At 41.9% G+C, this 15414-nt stretch overlaps 1 protein-coding gene across 1 annotated transcript in view; it reads left to right on the forward strand.

Moving 5' to 3' along the window:
- Positions 1–15414, forward strand: part of MYO3B (myosin IIIB) — a 134989-nt gene that overhangs the window by 36067 nt on the left and 83508 nt on the right. The window contains exons 10-14 of the mRNA XM_075829432.1: positions 754–964; positions 1207–1354; positions 2733–2886; positions 3321–3409; positions 5271–5400. Coding sequence (XP_075685547.1) covers positions 754–964; positions 1207–1354; positions 2733–2886; positions 3321–3409; positions 5271–5400 — 732 coding nt within the window. The remainder of the gene's footprint in view (positions 1–753; positions 965–1206; positions 1355–2732; positions 2887–3320; positions 3410–5270; positions 5401–15414) is intronic.

Here is a 15414-nt window from a genome sequence, read left to right on the forward strand (position 1 = left end):
GGGGCTATAGATGTAGCCGTCTTTATCTTGACTTTTAACGCATTAAATAAACAGTGGCAAGATCCCTAATCTTGACTTTTTCAATGGCTTTTGTTCTGTGATATCACGTTGCAGCAAGTTATCAGAGTCAAGATAGAGATGGCTACATCCGTACTTGCCCTCAGTTATTTCTCACCTACATTTCATCCATCAAACCCGGCTTCTAATGTAGATTTTCTAAAAACAGTCTAGTTTAGAGGTAGGATAAAGCCGGCCATACACATCAAATAGTTGTCTGTCACTTGTTTGACCAACAACTTTCTCCCCCTGCTCCCCCATTAACATGCTGTACAAACTCATATTGAAAGTGGATGTTTTTTCCAATTAGGCAGAGGGAGATAAGTTGCTATCAGACTTTTTTGGCAGCAGCTTATCTCCCGGTCAAACAAAGGATCGGGCATCTTAAAATCCAACATTCTTAAAACTTTTTCCCCTGACATCTGCTGTTGGGGGAGAGTCAAGCTGCCCCCATACACATTATAATGTGGGACATTACAATGTCGGCCATGGCAGACATGTTGGTTTGGCTTTGTATAGCCCACTTTAGAGTTGATCACATGCAAGCTGTAATTACCCTCAAATTCTATTTGCTGGGTATATATTATGTGTCACTATGAAATATATCTATTTTATATGCCCAATGCTTTTGTATATAAGTACATGGTCATTTATTTTTGGCTTGTAATTATAATACCGTTTATGTTCCTTTTTAAGCTGCTGCCCTTCTCTGCATTGGTGCAGAAGAGTTGCAGGAGGCCCTCACCTCCCACTGTGTAGTAACAAGAGGCGAGACAATTATCCGCACCAACACTGTGGATAAAGCAGCGGATGTCCGAGATGCCATGTCCAAAGCTCTGTATGGAAGACTTTTCAGCTGGATTGTGAACCGCATTAACACCCTACTACAACCTGACAAAAATATATGGCGAGTAACTTGAGACAATATGTCTCAATACCTGGAAAGTTTATTGATCTGGGGACTTAGGCTGACTTCTTTTCGTTTTTGCTAATTACTTTCAAGTCTAATCATAATGAAGAACATTTTTTAATAATTTTATAGAATATGCAAATCCCAAGCAGGTTGAAGTTATTATCCTAAGCCTAAGATTAACATTAAATTAAATAATCTATAATAAATGGACTCTCCTTTTTGTTGTTTCTCCCCAGTAATGCTGAGAGTGGTATGAACGTGGGCATTCTAGATATTTTTGGATTTGAAAACTTCAAACGAAATTCTTTTGAACAGCTTTGCATTAACATTGCCAATGAGCAGATCCAGTTTTATTTTAATCAGCATATATTTGCTTTGGAGCAGGTAAGTTGGCAACTTTATGGACACTATAAAGTAGCTGTCCTGTTCCTTCCAGATGTCGGCTGATATTGCATATTGGTCACAATGAATGGTTTCTGATCTTTAAAGAAAATAGAACATTAACAAGGTTATCGAACACCTATATCAGCAATGTAAAAAGTAATTGCCCCCATGGGGGATTTGATAGAAAATGGGGCCCTTGACAACGGTCTAGACAAGGGAAACCCTAAGGTGCTGATAGGTTGTCTCAGGTATCTGGGGCCATGCTGACCGCAGTGCATCCCACATTTGCTGGAGGGTGCGTGGGGGAGGATCCATAGAGTGTGCAAGTCGATCGAGGTGGTCCCACAGATGCTCGATTGGGCTCAAGTCTGGTGAATTCAGCAGCCAGGGAAGTACTTCTGCCATGCTTGAATTTATAACGTTTTCTTACTATTAAATGGTGTCTACTTTATACCAGATATAATAGGACCAGGTTTTCCAATGGCTTTTCACTATTGACACTATCTATAGAACATGATCCTAAACAGATTGGGTATGATCTAGGTGTTAGTCTTGGATAGCAGTGGTTTCTGCCTTGCTATTCTCCAATGAATCCCATTTTTGTACAGTTTATTTCATTTCATGAACAATGACCTTAGCTGAGACTGGAGAGACTGCATGACTTTGGATGCTCTGAGATTTTTGTGACTAGATGAGGTGTTCCTCCACTCTTGTCACTTTGGCAGGTTGGCCACTGCGGGGAACGTTCAGCGCAATTCTAAGTCTTTATCCTGTGGAAATAAGAGGAATTATTAAGACTGACGTTTTAGGCACCAGTCTTCATATAATGTCCAGTATGGTAAAATACGTCTGATTTATTAAGAGGCGCACACTTCTTAATAAATTAGGCGCATCTCTGGCAGTCTGTGCACCAGAAAGAAAAATCGGAGCCATTCCATGAGCTGGCATAGACTTTTGGTATAATTTATGCCAGTTACTGAAATAAATTATAGTAAATGTGTCAGGCCAAGTGGTGTAAGCGATGTAAAAATGCAAAAGTCACAAAAATTTTGCTCAAAAACAAAATTGTGACATCTCTATGCCAGAAAACTGGTGTAAAGTGCTTAATAGACCCCCCCCCCCATTGTGATTATCTAAATCACCATCCACATCAAGGTCCACATATTTACACTCATAACTGCCACTATTAGCATGTGAACATTGATGTGGATTTGCACAATGTACCGATGACAGATTTTGTCAGAAGTGTTGTCATGAGGACATAGGAGTACTGCAGCTGCGGGCTTCAAGCCTTTAACCTGAAGCACTGTACTGCAGGAAAAAGATATAAAGAAATCACATTTTTATAAAGTTAAATGGTCACATTTTTCTCCAACAGATGGAATATCAAAGTGAAGGAATAGATGCTGCACTGGTGAAGTACGAAGACAACCGGCCTCTATTAGATACCTTTCTTCAGAAACCCATGGGGCTTTTGTCTCTGCTAGATGAAGAAAGCCGATTCCCACAAGCAACAGACCAGACTTTAGTTGGTACATGAGAAACGATTGCATGTTTATTGCAGTGCTTCAGCCTGCGGCGGTGAAATGAATGATATCAGACTATTATATTTGGTTGATGACATTCTGCCTAGCTGTAATTTCCTGCAGTATTGTACTGTAGGTTGTCCCGCAAACTGCACCAGCATTGCCCTATCACAGGGCATTCCAGCAGCCGCCACATTGGATCATACAAATTTACAGAGTTGCGTAACTCAATGCGTTGACTATGGATCACAATATGATGTAATATTGAATTGCAACGAATGTAGAACAAGTAACCACCTAATGGTTAATAACATATGTAATATCACCACTCCCTGATATACCACCGCTGTCCTAAAACATGAAATGGTATATTTTGGTACTGAACATGTAAGAAACAGCTTGCTGTTATATAGTGATGAAGTACAATTTTGTCTTTACAGATAAATTTGAAGACAATCTTAGATGCAAATATTTTTGGAGGCCGAAATGCGTGGAGCTTTGTTTTGGCATTCAACATTATGCTGGAAAGGTGAACAAATTAATTTACAATTTTGAAATCCCTGGGACAGTGACATACATAGGAGAGAAGGGGCCCCATAGCAAAGATCAAACTGGGACTCCTATTTTGGTTGCAGATTTTGCCACCCAGGAAAGAAGGGTCTGGTGTTTTTCCCTCACCATGCCCTTTCCATGCTCTATGGGCCCATTCCTTACCCCCTTGTTTGCTAATAATGCAGTTCCACTGTAGAAGGGAGACCCACGCAGATACTGGTCACCCAATAGCAAAGGTGATGGGGCCAACCAGGGCGGATCCCCCTCTACCCTCTCTCTAATGGCCCCACAGCAGTAGTATGGGTTGCCTTCATAATATATACATCCTTGCTCTCGGAATACTGTACATAACTTCTAAAGCCACATGAATACCATTAGTGTTCACCTAGAAAAGAAGGCCTGGAGCTGTGTTACCCCTCACTTACCTCTTATGATTAAAAAAAACCACAGATTCATCTGTCATTATGGCCGGCTGACTCATTGGGACCTCTGTGTCCTCACCTTGGTTTGCCAAACCACTGTTTTGGCATAAGGTCTATCAATTGGTTATGCCTTAGATATAAAATATAACTGAAAAGGTCAATTCAGGTTACATTCCCTTATGCATTTAACTTATTATAACCTTTTTCCAGGTCCTAAACGTGAACCTGTCAGCAGTTTTGAGGCTTCAAAACTGCTGACCGTGCGATATAGGAGAGATGGGAGGGCATATTAAACATACCTTTTTTCTTGGTCATGACTGATAAAAACCGACTTTGGATTCCCTGAGCGCGGCGGTCGCAAGTGCCATTCTCTTCTCTGAGTGACGGCTCTAGCAGTCAATCATGAAAACACTCGAGCGTCACTCAGAGGAGCGGTGCTGGCAGCGTACAGTGCAGGAGCACTTGCACATCAAGTCCCGCCACAGTGGCACTTGCAATCGGTGCGCCAGGAAATTAAACATCATTTCTACGGGCATTTAACTTGCATAACTGAGAAAAAAAAGTATGTTTAAAATGCCCCCCCGCCCACCCCTATATTGCTCTGCCAGGAGTTTTAAGACCTCAAAAATGCTGACAGATGCCCTTTATTCGATAATAGTATTTATAGGACTGGAGTGGCTGTGATTATAGATTACAATAGGCGCAAGTAGCACAGGAAGAAGACATTATTAGCCAATAAGCTCTACGAGGGGGGGTTCACATGGAGTATTTTGAAGCGGTTTTGATGCAGAAACCACGTCGGAAACATCGCCAAAAACCGCCCGAAATTGACTCCCATTGATTTCAATGTAAGGCGGAGGTGTTTTTTTCCCCCGCAAGTGGTAAAAACCGCTTGTGGGACAAAGAAGCATCATGCCCTTTCTCCAGGCGTTTCCATCTCTGACCTCCCATTGACATCAATGGGAAGCAGAGAAAGCAGTTTTCGCATCGTTTTTTGCCCGCGGCGCTCGATCGCTGCAGTAGAAAAACGCTGCAAAAAAGACATGGCAAACAGCGTGCAGGCAGTTCAAAATCTGCGGAAAATGTTTCTGCCTGCAAAAAAACTTAGGTCCTGAGATTGGTTTTTCCGAAAAGGTCTAAGACAATACTTGTTTATTGTACTTCAGTGATGTCATTAGCTGTAATTTTACTGTGCACAATAAGTGATACATAAGGGATATCAAATGTGGACATCACAAAAGTCAGAGCTGCACATCATGCAGAATAAGTGGATTTTTAATGACGATCATATTGGAAAGCAACAGTAATGAAACCAAATATGACTTAAAGTTTAGCAATATTTCCATTGTTCAAATGACAACAACTTGGGTAATCTATGATCATTCGCTAACTGATACTTGTGTAACGGATTTGCAGGTCCTCTATGACGCTTGTGGTTTTCTTGAGAAGAACAGAGACACCCTGCCAGCCGACATTGTTGTCCTGCTGAGAACATCAGAAAATAAACTTCTTCAGCAGCTGTTCTCAAGTCCATTGACCAAAACAGGTACTACTAATAATTGTTGAGCTGGTTCTATGATCTGTCATAAAAGGGGGTCTGTGCTCCACTGATGACGGGGTCTCACTCACTCATGTGTGGTAACTTTCTATGGAAGAATTGGAGATATGGAAGAAGCTGACCGTTTTCTATTTATACCACTTAATTCAACAGAGACTGACTCCATATTTGTGACTAAGAAAAGGGATCAGGGCATCGTCAGGATTGACAGGTGTCCTAAGGCCTCGTGCACACTTCCATCACCGTTTTCACGGCTGTTTTTGACGGATCCGTGTGCCCGTTTTAGCAGCCGTGTGATTTCCGTGTGCACTCCCGTGAGCACTCCGTGTTTCAGTTTCCGAGCGCCGAGCATGGTACTGTCCACGGTGCTGAAAGAGCAGGGTTCTTCAGCGCTAGTCACTGTACAGGGTGCTGAAAGAGTTAATGGGCTGTACTGATTGGCGGTAACTCTTTCAGCACCCTGGACAGTGAGTAGCGCTGAAGAACCCTGCTCTTTCAGCACCCTGCACAGTACCATGCTCGGCGCTCAGAAAATAAAATTTTAATGAAATAGAAAATAAAAAAATAAGTTCATACTTACTTTCCTCCTGTCTGGCCTCCAGCGATGACGTTTCATCCATGCCACCGCTGCAGCCAATCACAGGCTGTAGTGGCGGTCAAGCAAGTCAGGATGTCGTCAGAAGGCCGGCCTCCAGGGATGACGCTTCATCCCACGTGACCGCCTCTGCAGCCAATCACAGGCTGCAGCGGCCTCTGCAGCCAATCACAGGCTGCCGCGTCATACAGGAAGGTTGGACTGGAGGAAGAAGAGGGACTCGTCACCAAGACAACGACCGGGGTACGTATGAACTGCTTTTTATTTTATTTTTAATCAGCAGCCTCTTCTCTCTTTCAGTGATTGATAGAGACAAGTGGCTGCCAATTAGTGTAATATATCTGTAATGTCCTGTAATATATCTGTAATGTACTTCTGCCCGCCCGGCCGTTGCTAGGCAACGGCTCCGTCACACATGAACGGCAGACGGATGCCTTCCGTGTGCCTTCAGTTTTTTTGACGGCCCCATTGACTTGCATGGGCCTCACGGTCACGGAATCTCGGACCAAAGTAGGACATGCTCTACTTTTGATCGGAACGGAGCAACGGGACCGTCAAAATAACTGAAGTGTGCATGGCCCCATTGAAATGAATGGGTCAGGGTGATAGCCGTCAGAAAAACAGATAGCACCCTGAAGGAAAAGACTGAAGTGGGCATGGGGCCTTAGGGTTGAACCACCACAGATCACAGTTTTATGACATGCCTGAGCAACGTGCCATAACAGTTCACTGTATAAAAACCCTTTTAATTAATTAATAAAAAATATAATACAATGGTGGTTATACTCTTTATATAGAAGTCAGAAATCAAAAATAAATCAATATGCAGTAATCTTCTAAGCTCCCCCTAGTGGTGACCGTTAGATTTTTATTTTTATTTTTTTTAACTCCATGGCTCTACAGGTGATCTCTGTATCCGAAAACCGGGGCTGTTGCATCTATGAATTATTATATCAATCAGCACTTAATGTTGGATCATTAAAACAACATGGTTTTAAAAGGTGGAGATTCACTTTAAGGCCTAGTTCACGCAGAGTTTTTTGGCGCTGTTTTTGATGTGGCACCGGATCGGAAACAGTGCCAAAAAACGCGCAAAATTGCCTCCCATTGATTTCAATGGGAGGTGGAAAAAAACTCTCTTGAGAAAAAAGAAGCGGCATGCTCGTTCTTCCCACGTTTCCGTCTCTGACCTCCCATTGAAATCAATGGGAGGCTGCAAAAACATTTTTCGCTGCGTTTTATGCCTGCGGCGCTCAATGGCCGAGGCAGGAAAACGCGGCAAAGAAAGTGCAGGCAGGTCAAAATCTGCCTCAAAATTCCTGAAGGAATTTTGAGGCAGATTTTTCTGCCTGCAAAAAACTGTGTGAACAGGGCCTAAAGCAGATACTGTATTGTAATTACTAGGTTATTGGCAAGGATATACATGCCGGGCAGCTCCAATGCGCTCTCTGCTGTATGTACTGGTTATTTTGACCTCAGAACAACATTACTATGCTATCAATAGTCAGGGATACTTAGTGATTTCCCTTTTTTTTTTAATACTATGCAACCAATGAAAAATAGTATTTCTAATGCAAATTTGTAAGGACCCGTCTTAAATCATATTTTGAGCCTCGAAGACCTTCTTTGCAGTAGGTGTTTATCTTCAGTCCATCTTCCCACACTTCTGAAGGTCTTCCCAGAATTTGTCTGGACACAAGTACCTGTATATGGTATTTATCTGCCTTGGGCATTATAGCAATGTGTACATAAAAGACTTTCACATTGTTATATTCTCATAAGTAGGTACCTGCATCGAGATAATAGAGGGATCAGTTTGATCAGGCACCATAGCCCATGTGCGACTTCTACTGCTGCACCTCATATAGCTACTGTACATCTCCAGAATAATATTGGAATTTATTTTTTTTAGGCTCCGTTCACATCTGTGTCAGGACTCTGTTCATGGATTCCAGGGGAGCTTTTTGTGAGTGGAACCCATGAACGGAACCCTGACTGAAACAAACGGAAACCATAGGTTTCCGTTTGCATCACCGTTGATTTCAATGGTGACGGATCGGGTGCATTTGGTTTCCGTTAGTTTCCCCAGGGTTTCGTTATTTTGACGGAATCAATATTGTAGTCGATTGCGCAATTCATTCCGTCAAAACAACAGCGGAACCCTTGCACAACAATGACAAATGGAAACCAATTGCACCGGATCCGTCACCATTGAAATCAGTGGTGATGCAAACGGAAACCTATGTTTGTTTCAGTCAGGGTTCTATTCTGACGGAAAGCTCCGGCGGAACCCATGAACGGAGCCCTGACGCAGATGTGAACGAAGCCTTGAAACCAAAAACTGATGTAATGTGAATAGTCAGGGCGGGGTTTGGCAAAATCTATAAAATATTAAGATTGGAATAGTTTAATTCAGCTATTACATTTTATTTTAACACTAATCAAACTAAGGGCTCATTCAGACGAGCGTGTATCCTGTGCGTGTGACGGCCGTTAAAACAGCTCACTTGCTCCTGTCACACTGAGCTATAAATGGGGACGAGCGGTCGTTACTCTGATCGCTCTTCCCCATGCATTATTATCATGTCGGCAGCGCATCTCACTGTTTACACAGGGAGATGTGCTGCCGACAACGATGATCTTTCACTTTTTTTAAACGACACGACCAGCAGATGATCGAGCGTTTTATAGTAACGCTCGTCTGCCCGATAATCGTCCTGTGTAAAACCTCCTTTAGTCCTATGTAAGTCTCCTGTTATGCATGATCCGTGTAGAGCCAAGTGAATCTCCACGTCACAAAAATGGAAATCCACTTTTATCAGATGTGCTATTTTCTCCAAGAACTACAGCATAAAATAGGCGGATGTACAGACAAACATTTAAAAAATCTGTAATTTAAGAAAACAATAGATTTATCAAAACTTTAAAAGTTGTTGAATTTTATTTTATTTTTGTTTTCAAAATATAATTAGGAACCATCTGAAAGATCCATTCTTTTGGGTTGTTCTTTTTGTGAATATTTGCTTGTGAGATACATTGAAGCCGTGTTTTATAGCTACAGACTGAACAAACACCATAAACAAGTAAAAATATCATCTAGTATTGCCATGTGAGTTGTGTCCTGTAGGTGGCGATATTATCCTCCTAGCTAAATTGGAACTGTAAATATATGTTCAGGACACAAATGTGTTTACTTTACTGTGTAACCAAACATTTCAAATTAAATGTAAAATATCATCTATACAAATCAATAGTTCAATATTATATACATACATACACACATATATACATACATTCTATACATACATGCATTTTGCACACTTAGCAAAACATTTTCATACTTTGCCATTGTTTGTCTTCAACCAGATTGCTAAAAAAAAAACACAAAGTATTCAGTTCTCTTTCCTTCTCTCATGGTTTCCATATTATGATGTTGTGTGTCATCAGCCTTTATTTCTGCAGATACTGTTACAAGTAAGGGCTTTGTTCACATCGGCGTTGGGACTCCATTCATGGGTTCTGTCTGAGCTTTCCGTCAGGGGAACCCATGAACGGAATCCAAAGTGAAACAAACGGAAACAATTGGTTTCTATTTGCAACACCATTGATTTAAATGGTGACGGATCCGGTGCAAATGGTTTCCGTTTGTCACTATTGTGTAAGGGTTCTGTCGTTTTGACGGGATGAATAGCGTAGTCGGCTACAGTATTGATTCCGTCAAAACTACAGAACCCTTAGGGCCTGTTCACATCACTGTTTGCTTTCCGTTCCAGGGTTCCATCGGAGGTTTCCGTCGGGTGAACCCTGCAACAGAAAGTGAAAGTGAAACCACAGCTTCCGTTTCAGTCACCATTGATATCAATGGTGACGGAAACACCACTAATGGTTTCGGTTCGCCACCATTCCAGCAGGTTTCCGTTTTAATGATGGAATCAATATTGAAGTCGACTGCGTTATTGATTCCGTCGGAAACATGCGTTTTTACTTCAATTTGGTGAGTTTTTTGATGTGGTTGCATTTTTTCCTAATGCGGTTTTAGGGTATGTTCACACGGCCTATTTACGGACGTAATTCGGGCGTTTTTGCCCCGAATTACGTCTGAAAATAGCGCCTCAATAGCGCTGACAAACATCTGCCCATTGAAAGCAATGGGCAGACGTTTGTCTGTTCACACGAGGCGTATATTTACGCGCCGCTGTCAAATGACGGTGCGTAAATAGACGCCCGCGTCAAAGAAGTGACCTGTCACTTCTTTGGCCGTAAATGGAGCCGTTATTCATTGACTCCAATGAATAGCAGCGCTAATTACGGCCGTAATGGACGCGGCGTTCAAGCGCCTGCACATGCCGGTACGGCTGAAATTACGGGGATGTTTTCAGGCTGAAACATCCCCGTAATTTCAGCCGTAACGGACGCCCTCGTGTGAACATACCCTTAACCGCACCTCAACTGAAATGTGTGAATGGACCCTAACAGGAGATTCTAGCAGGGGGACGGACCCCTGTGATGAACATATCCTCTATTAATTACCATTCCTTAATTTCCTCATTACCAATCCATCTATATTTGTAAAATGTGATCAAAAGATTTACCAACTTTAAAATTCACAGAATTTCAAGGTACGTTAACGAAATGTGGAATTCCATTGAATTGAGCTATAAAATACAGTATTAAATGTCTCCATAGGTACAGATTACAAACCACCTGTAATCGATAACGTCTAAGTAATGAACTTAGATGCGATAGGTAACAGCTCCATCCTGCGTGTCAAAGACCTGCGGGACCTGCTGACACTGAACCTGTCAGTGCCGCTGACCTGACAGATACAGATTTTAGCGCTAGATACATCTGCTCTGTATACAGTATACAAAGCAGCTGTATCTCAAAAAGTAAAAATTTTTTTTTATAAAAAGTATTTTGAAAGTTGCACCAAACAAACATATACACACATATATATATATATATATATATATATGTGTGTATATATATATATATATATACACATATACATACAATTGTGATTTTGTCTAGGAGTGTAAAGAGTTAATACAATGATGACCCTATTTATCAAAAGTCTTAGTTAATGTAATAATCTTGAAAAATAAAAAGTTATATATATATATATATATATATATGTCATAAACAAGGTTCAGCTCATTGTAAGGGTATGTTCACACGGCCAAATTACAGACGTAATTCGGGTGTTTTACGCCTGGAATTACGTCCGAAATTACGGCTTGAATGCGTTGACAAACATCTGCCCATTGAAAGCAATGGGCTGACGTTGGTCTGTTCACACGAGGCGTATATTTATGCGTCGCTGTCAAAAGACGGCGCGTAAATAGACGCCCGTGCCAAAGAAGTGTCATGTCACTTCTTGGGACGTAATTGGAGCCGTTATTCATTGACTCCAATGAAAAGCAGCGCCAATTACGTCCGTAATGGACGCGGCGTTCAAGCGCCTGCACATGCCGTTACGGCTGAAATGACGGGGCTGTTTTCTCCTGAAAACAGCCCCGTAATTTCGGCCGTAACGGACGTGCACGTGTGAACATACCCTAAATGTCTAAAAAAGTTTGGGCTAAATCAGCCAAAGGGCTTATGCAAATAGTACAACACGGATCCGTAATACGGTACCCAAAGAAATATATAGGTCCATACTGTGCCTCTGTATGCCATACAGTGTCCGTGCACAAGGCTTTGCCATATGCATGAGGCCTAAAGAAAATTACAGAATGGTGATTCATCAATCTTCTAAACTTTTGGTTAAAATCTTAGATGTCCCTAAAAATCACCTGGTTTTAGCTTGGAAATATAAGAGAATATGTTTAATTTATTTCCAGAATTAGCATATTCTGTATATTGTACAAAAATGAAATCAATTCTCCCTCTACTGTCTTTGTTTGACTGCCAATATGATTTATGAAATTCAGCTTTTACTACCATTGTTCTTTTTTTTTTTTTTAAATAAATCCGTTAATAGCTTCTGAAATGTCACAGTAGTAAAACACACGGTTCACATGCTGTGCCATTCGAGGAAAATGACGTGTTTTTGCTCCGAGAGATCCATAATAGATCAGGTGTAAATCAGAGAGAATTGGCAATTTAATTACGCGGAGTTCATTTTGCTGCAACGCAAAAGGTTTTAAGGAAACCGTAAATTCACATGTAATAGAATATACAAAGATTCAGTGAAACATATCATTTCTTTCTAATCTAAAATTCCTATTTATTTTCAGGCACTATAATCATTTTCTTAAAGCATACCAAGAATTATAACTTTTTTTTTTTTTTTTTTGATAATATCTTACTGCTCTCTCTAAATGTTCAGCAACCTACTCTCCAAAAACAATAATTGGCCAGTATAAAATAATAAATTCTTGACAGGAAGGAGGGAGAGGAGGGAGATAAAGCTGCAGTCTCTCTGGAGCTTGAGTGGGAGAGGTAAGGCAGCAACAGCAGCAGCAGCAGGGTAGGGGTGTGTGATTGGCTCAGAGCACACAGGACAGCTCTGACATCACACCAGGAAAAGCCCAACTACTCAGCCATGGAGAGAGAAAAGACCCAAAATTTACAGGTTACACACAACATTTCTTGATGCACTACATCTAATATACATATATATATACCAGTCTAAGGATGTATTGTTGTTTTGTTTCTAACAAATCGGTACCTTTTGTACTTTAAGGGATTCAGTATCCCATTCATCAACCATTTCATACTCAGAAGTCCAAAAAGCAGAGATAAGGGAATCTTTACATCACATTACTGGCAGTCAGAGGGCATAAGGGGCCACTTAGCAGAGAGTAAACTGGTCTCCACTTTTGGTAATGGTTAATGCTAACCAGAACACTAGTTCCTGGAGTTTGTTTGCCACCCCTATCTCCTTTGCATGACCCTTAACCCCTTGGTGACCAGCCTATTTTAGGCCTTAATGACCAAGCTATTTTTTTACATTTTTCTATCGTCTCATTCAAAGAGCTATAACTTTTTTATTGTTCCACCGATGCACTTGTATGTGGGCTTTTTTTTGCAGGAGGACTTGTAGTTTTTATTGGTACCATTTTGGAGTACATGCGGCTTTGTGATCACTTTTTATCACATTTCTTTTAAGGCAGGATGCACAGATAACAGCAACTCCTGCATTGTTTTTTATTTTATTTTTTACAGCGTTTGTCGAGCGGGTTAAATAATGTAATAGCTTTATAGTTGGGGTTATTACGGACGCGGGGATACCAAATATGTGTAACTTTTTTTGTAATAAAGCATTTTGTAAGGGGAAAATGTTTTTTCATGTTTTTTCACTTTGAATTTTTATTTATTATTAACTTCATTAAACATTTTTTACTTTTTTATTAGTCCCACTAGGGGACTTGACTGTGCGATCACTTTTATAATACACTGCAATGCTTCTGTATTGCAGTGTATTACTGCCTGTCCGTGTAAAACGGACAGGCATGGCATTAACTAGAGGCAGACCTGGGGGCCTTTATTAAGGCCCCGGCTGCCCTATAAGACACCGGAACCCTGCGATCTTATCGCAGGGTGCCGGTGGGGTGACAGAGGGAGTCCCCTCCCTCCAAAACCACCCAGATGCGGCGCTCGCTATTGAGCTCCGCATCTGAGGGGTTAAACAGGCGAGATCAAAACTTATTTCGATTTCCCCGTTCGAGCAGGTCTGCTCCCAGCCCTCAGCTATCTCCAATACCTGAGAGCAGGGAGATTTAACTGATCCCGGCAGTGATTATTTATTCCGATGCACTGCTGTATAAAGGCAATTGCATCGGAAAACAGCCCGTTAGTGGCCGCTGTAAAAAATCCTATGGGCGGTCACTAACCGGTTAAAGGGGTTGTCTAAAGGAGACCGATACGTCTTTTCTTAGCCTGGTGATCAGCTGCTGTTGCTGGGGGAAGCACCGGCCAGCCACACGTTTCCTATGCAGTAGCTGTTGTAGGGAAAAGGTAGCACTACATGCTGACCATGAATTGATGTCCTTGTAATTCAAGTATGTGCCGGACCAGGAGCCGCTCTTAGGCCTAATTCACACGAACGTGTCCGTTTTGCGCGCGTTTCAGTTCCGTGTGTCATCAGTGTTTGGTGCGTGTCTGCGTTATTTTCGTGCCTATGCCATCCTTATGTCATGCGGTTTTGACGTTTACAAAATTAAATGAAGGAGGTGGTTTTATTTTTCCCTTCATTTCTTGAGCAACTGTTGCGCGAATCACGCACAGCACACGGATGTGCGTCCGTGTGCTGTCGTGATTTTCACGCACCCATTGACTTCAATGGGTGCGTGATGTGCAAAATATGCTCAAGTATAGGACATGCAGTGAGTTTCACGCAGCGGACACACGCTGCGTGAAAAACACGGAATGTATGAATGGCCTTACTGACTTGCATAGGTCCGTGCATCGTGCGTGATTTTCACGCGCGTATCACAGACGTGAAATACGCTTGTGTAAATAAGGCCTTAGAGAGTGTCTTTCCGTTCTGGCACAGAGGGAGGTCTCGAGTAGGGGGATGTTTAAATGCCCTAATAGGTCATATGGACATGGATAGTCTGGATGGGACAACCCCCTTTATGGGGATTCACCTCTCCCTTGTTTACTAACATTGCAGTGTCCATGCAGAAGGGAGTCCTTTACCAGTGAACCAAACTTTACTCTCCAGGGGCCCCATAGCAGTCACTTGAGCTGCTTCTATGGCAAGTACAACCTTCTGTACGGCATGTATGTGTGGATAGATGGATAGATAGATAGATGGATAGATAGATAGATAGATAGATGGATGGATAGATAGATAGATAGATAGATAGATAGATAGATAGATAGATAGATAGATAGATAGATAGATAGATAGATAGATAGATAGATAGATAGATAGATAGATAGATAGATAGATAGATAGATAGATGAATTCAAAAATGAAAAGACAGCACTCCAGGGAAAAAGGTGATCTGTTTATTTTTTAATCCTTACATGGACAAGGGTTCCTAGCATGAACCCAGGAGGCCTGCACCCACTGCTGTTGCTGTTGCTGAAGCCAGATTGAAAGCAAAGTTTTTTCCTTGAACTGAGAGACCTTGGTTTATCACTGCGGCAGATCGCTGCGCACCTAGGCCAAGATGTCAGTGTTTAACATTGCATGTCCCGGAGGTTGGGAGAACAACAATTAACGTGAATGACAGCAAAAGGTGCGCGGAGGCGAACCCCTGCACGGATGGATCGTCTGATTGGAAAAATGGCGCCTCTGTACTGCAAGTGAAATTGGATGTCACATCCCAAGCCTAAAGCGGCAAGCAGTGTCGGCACAAACCATAAGAAGGCGTTTGCATGACATTGGGCTACGAGCCAGACGTCCAGCTACAGGTTTTCTATTGACCACACGCCACCGCTCTCAAAGGCTA

The sequence above is a fragment of the Rhinoderma darwinii genome, chromosome 6 (genome assembly GCF_050947455.1).
Source record: "Rhinoderma darwinii isolate aRhiDar2 chromosome 6, aRhiDar2.hap1, whole genome shotgun sequence".
Classification (NCBI taxonomy): domain Eukaryota; kingdom Metazoa; phylum Chordata; class Amphibia; order Anura; family Rhinodermatidae; genus Rhinoderma; species Rhinoderma darwinii.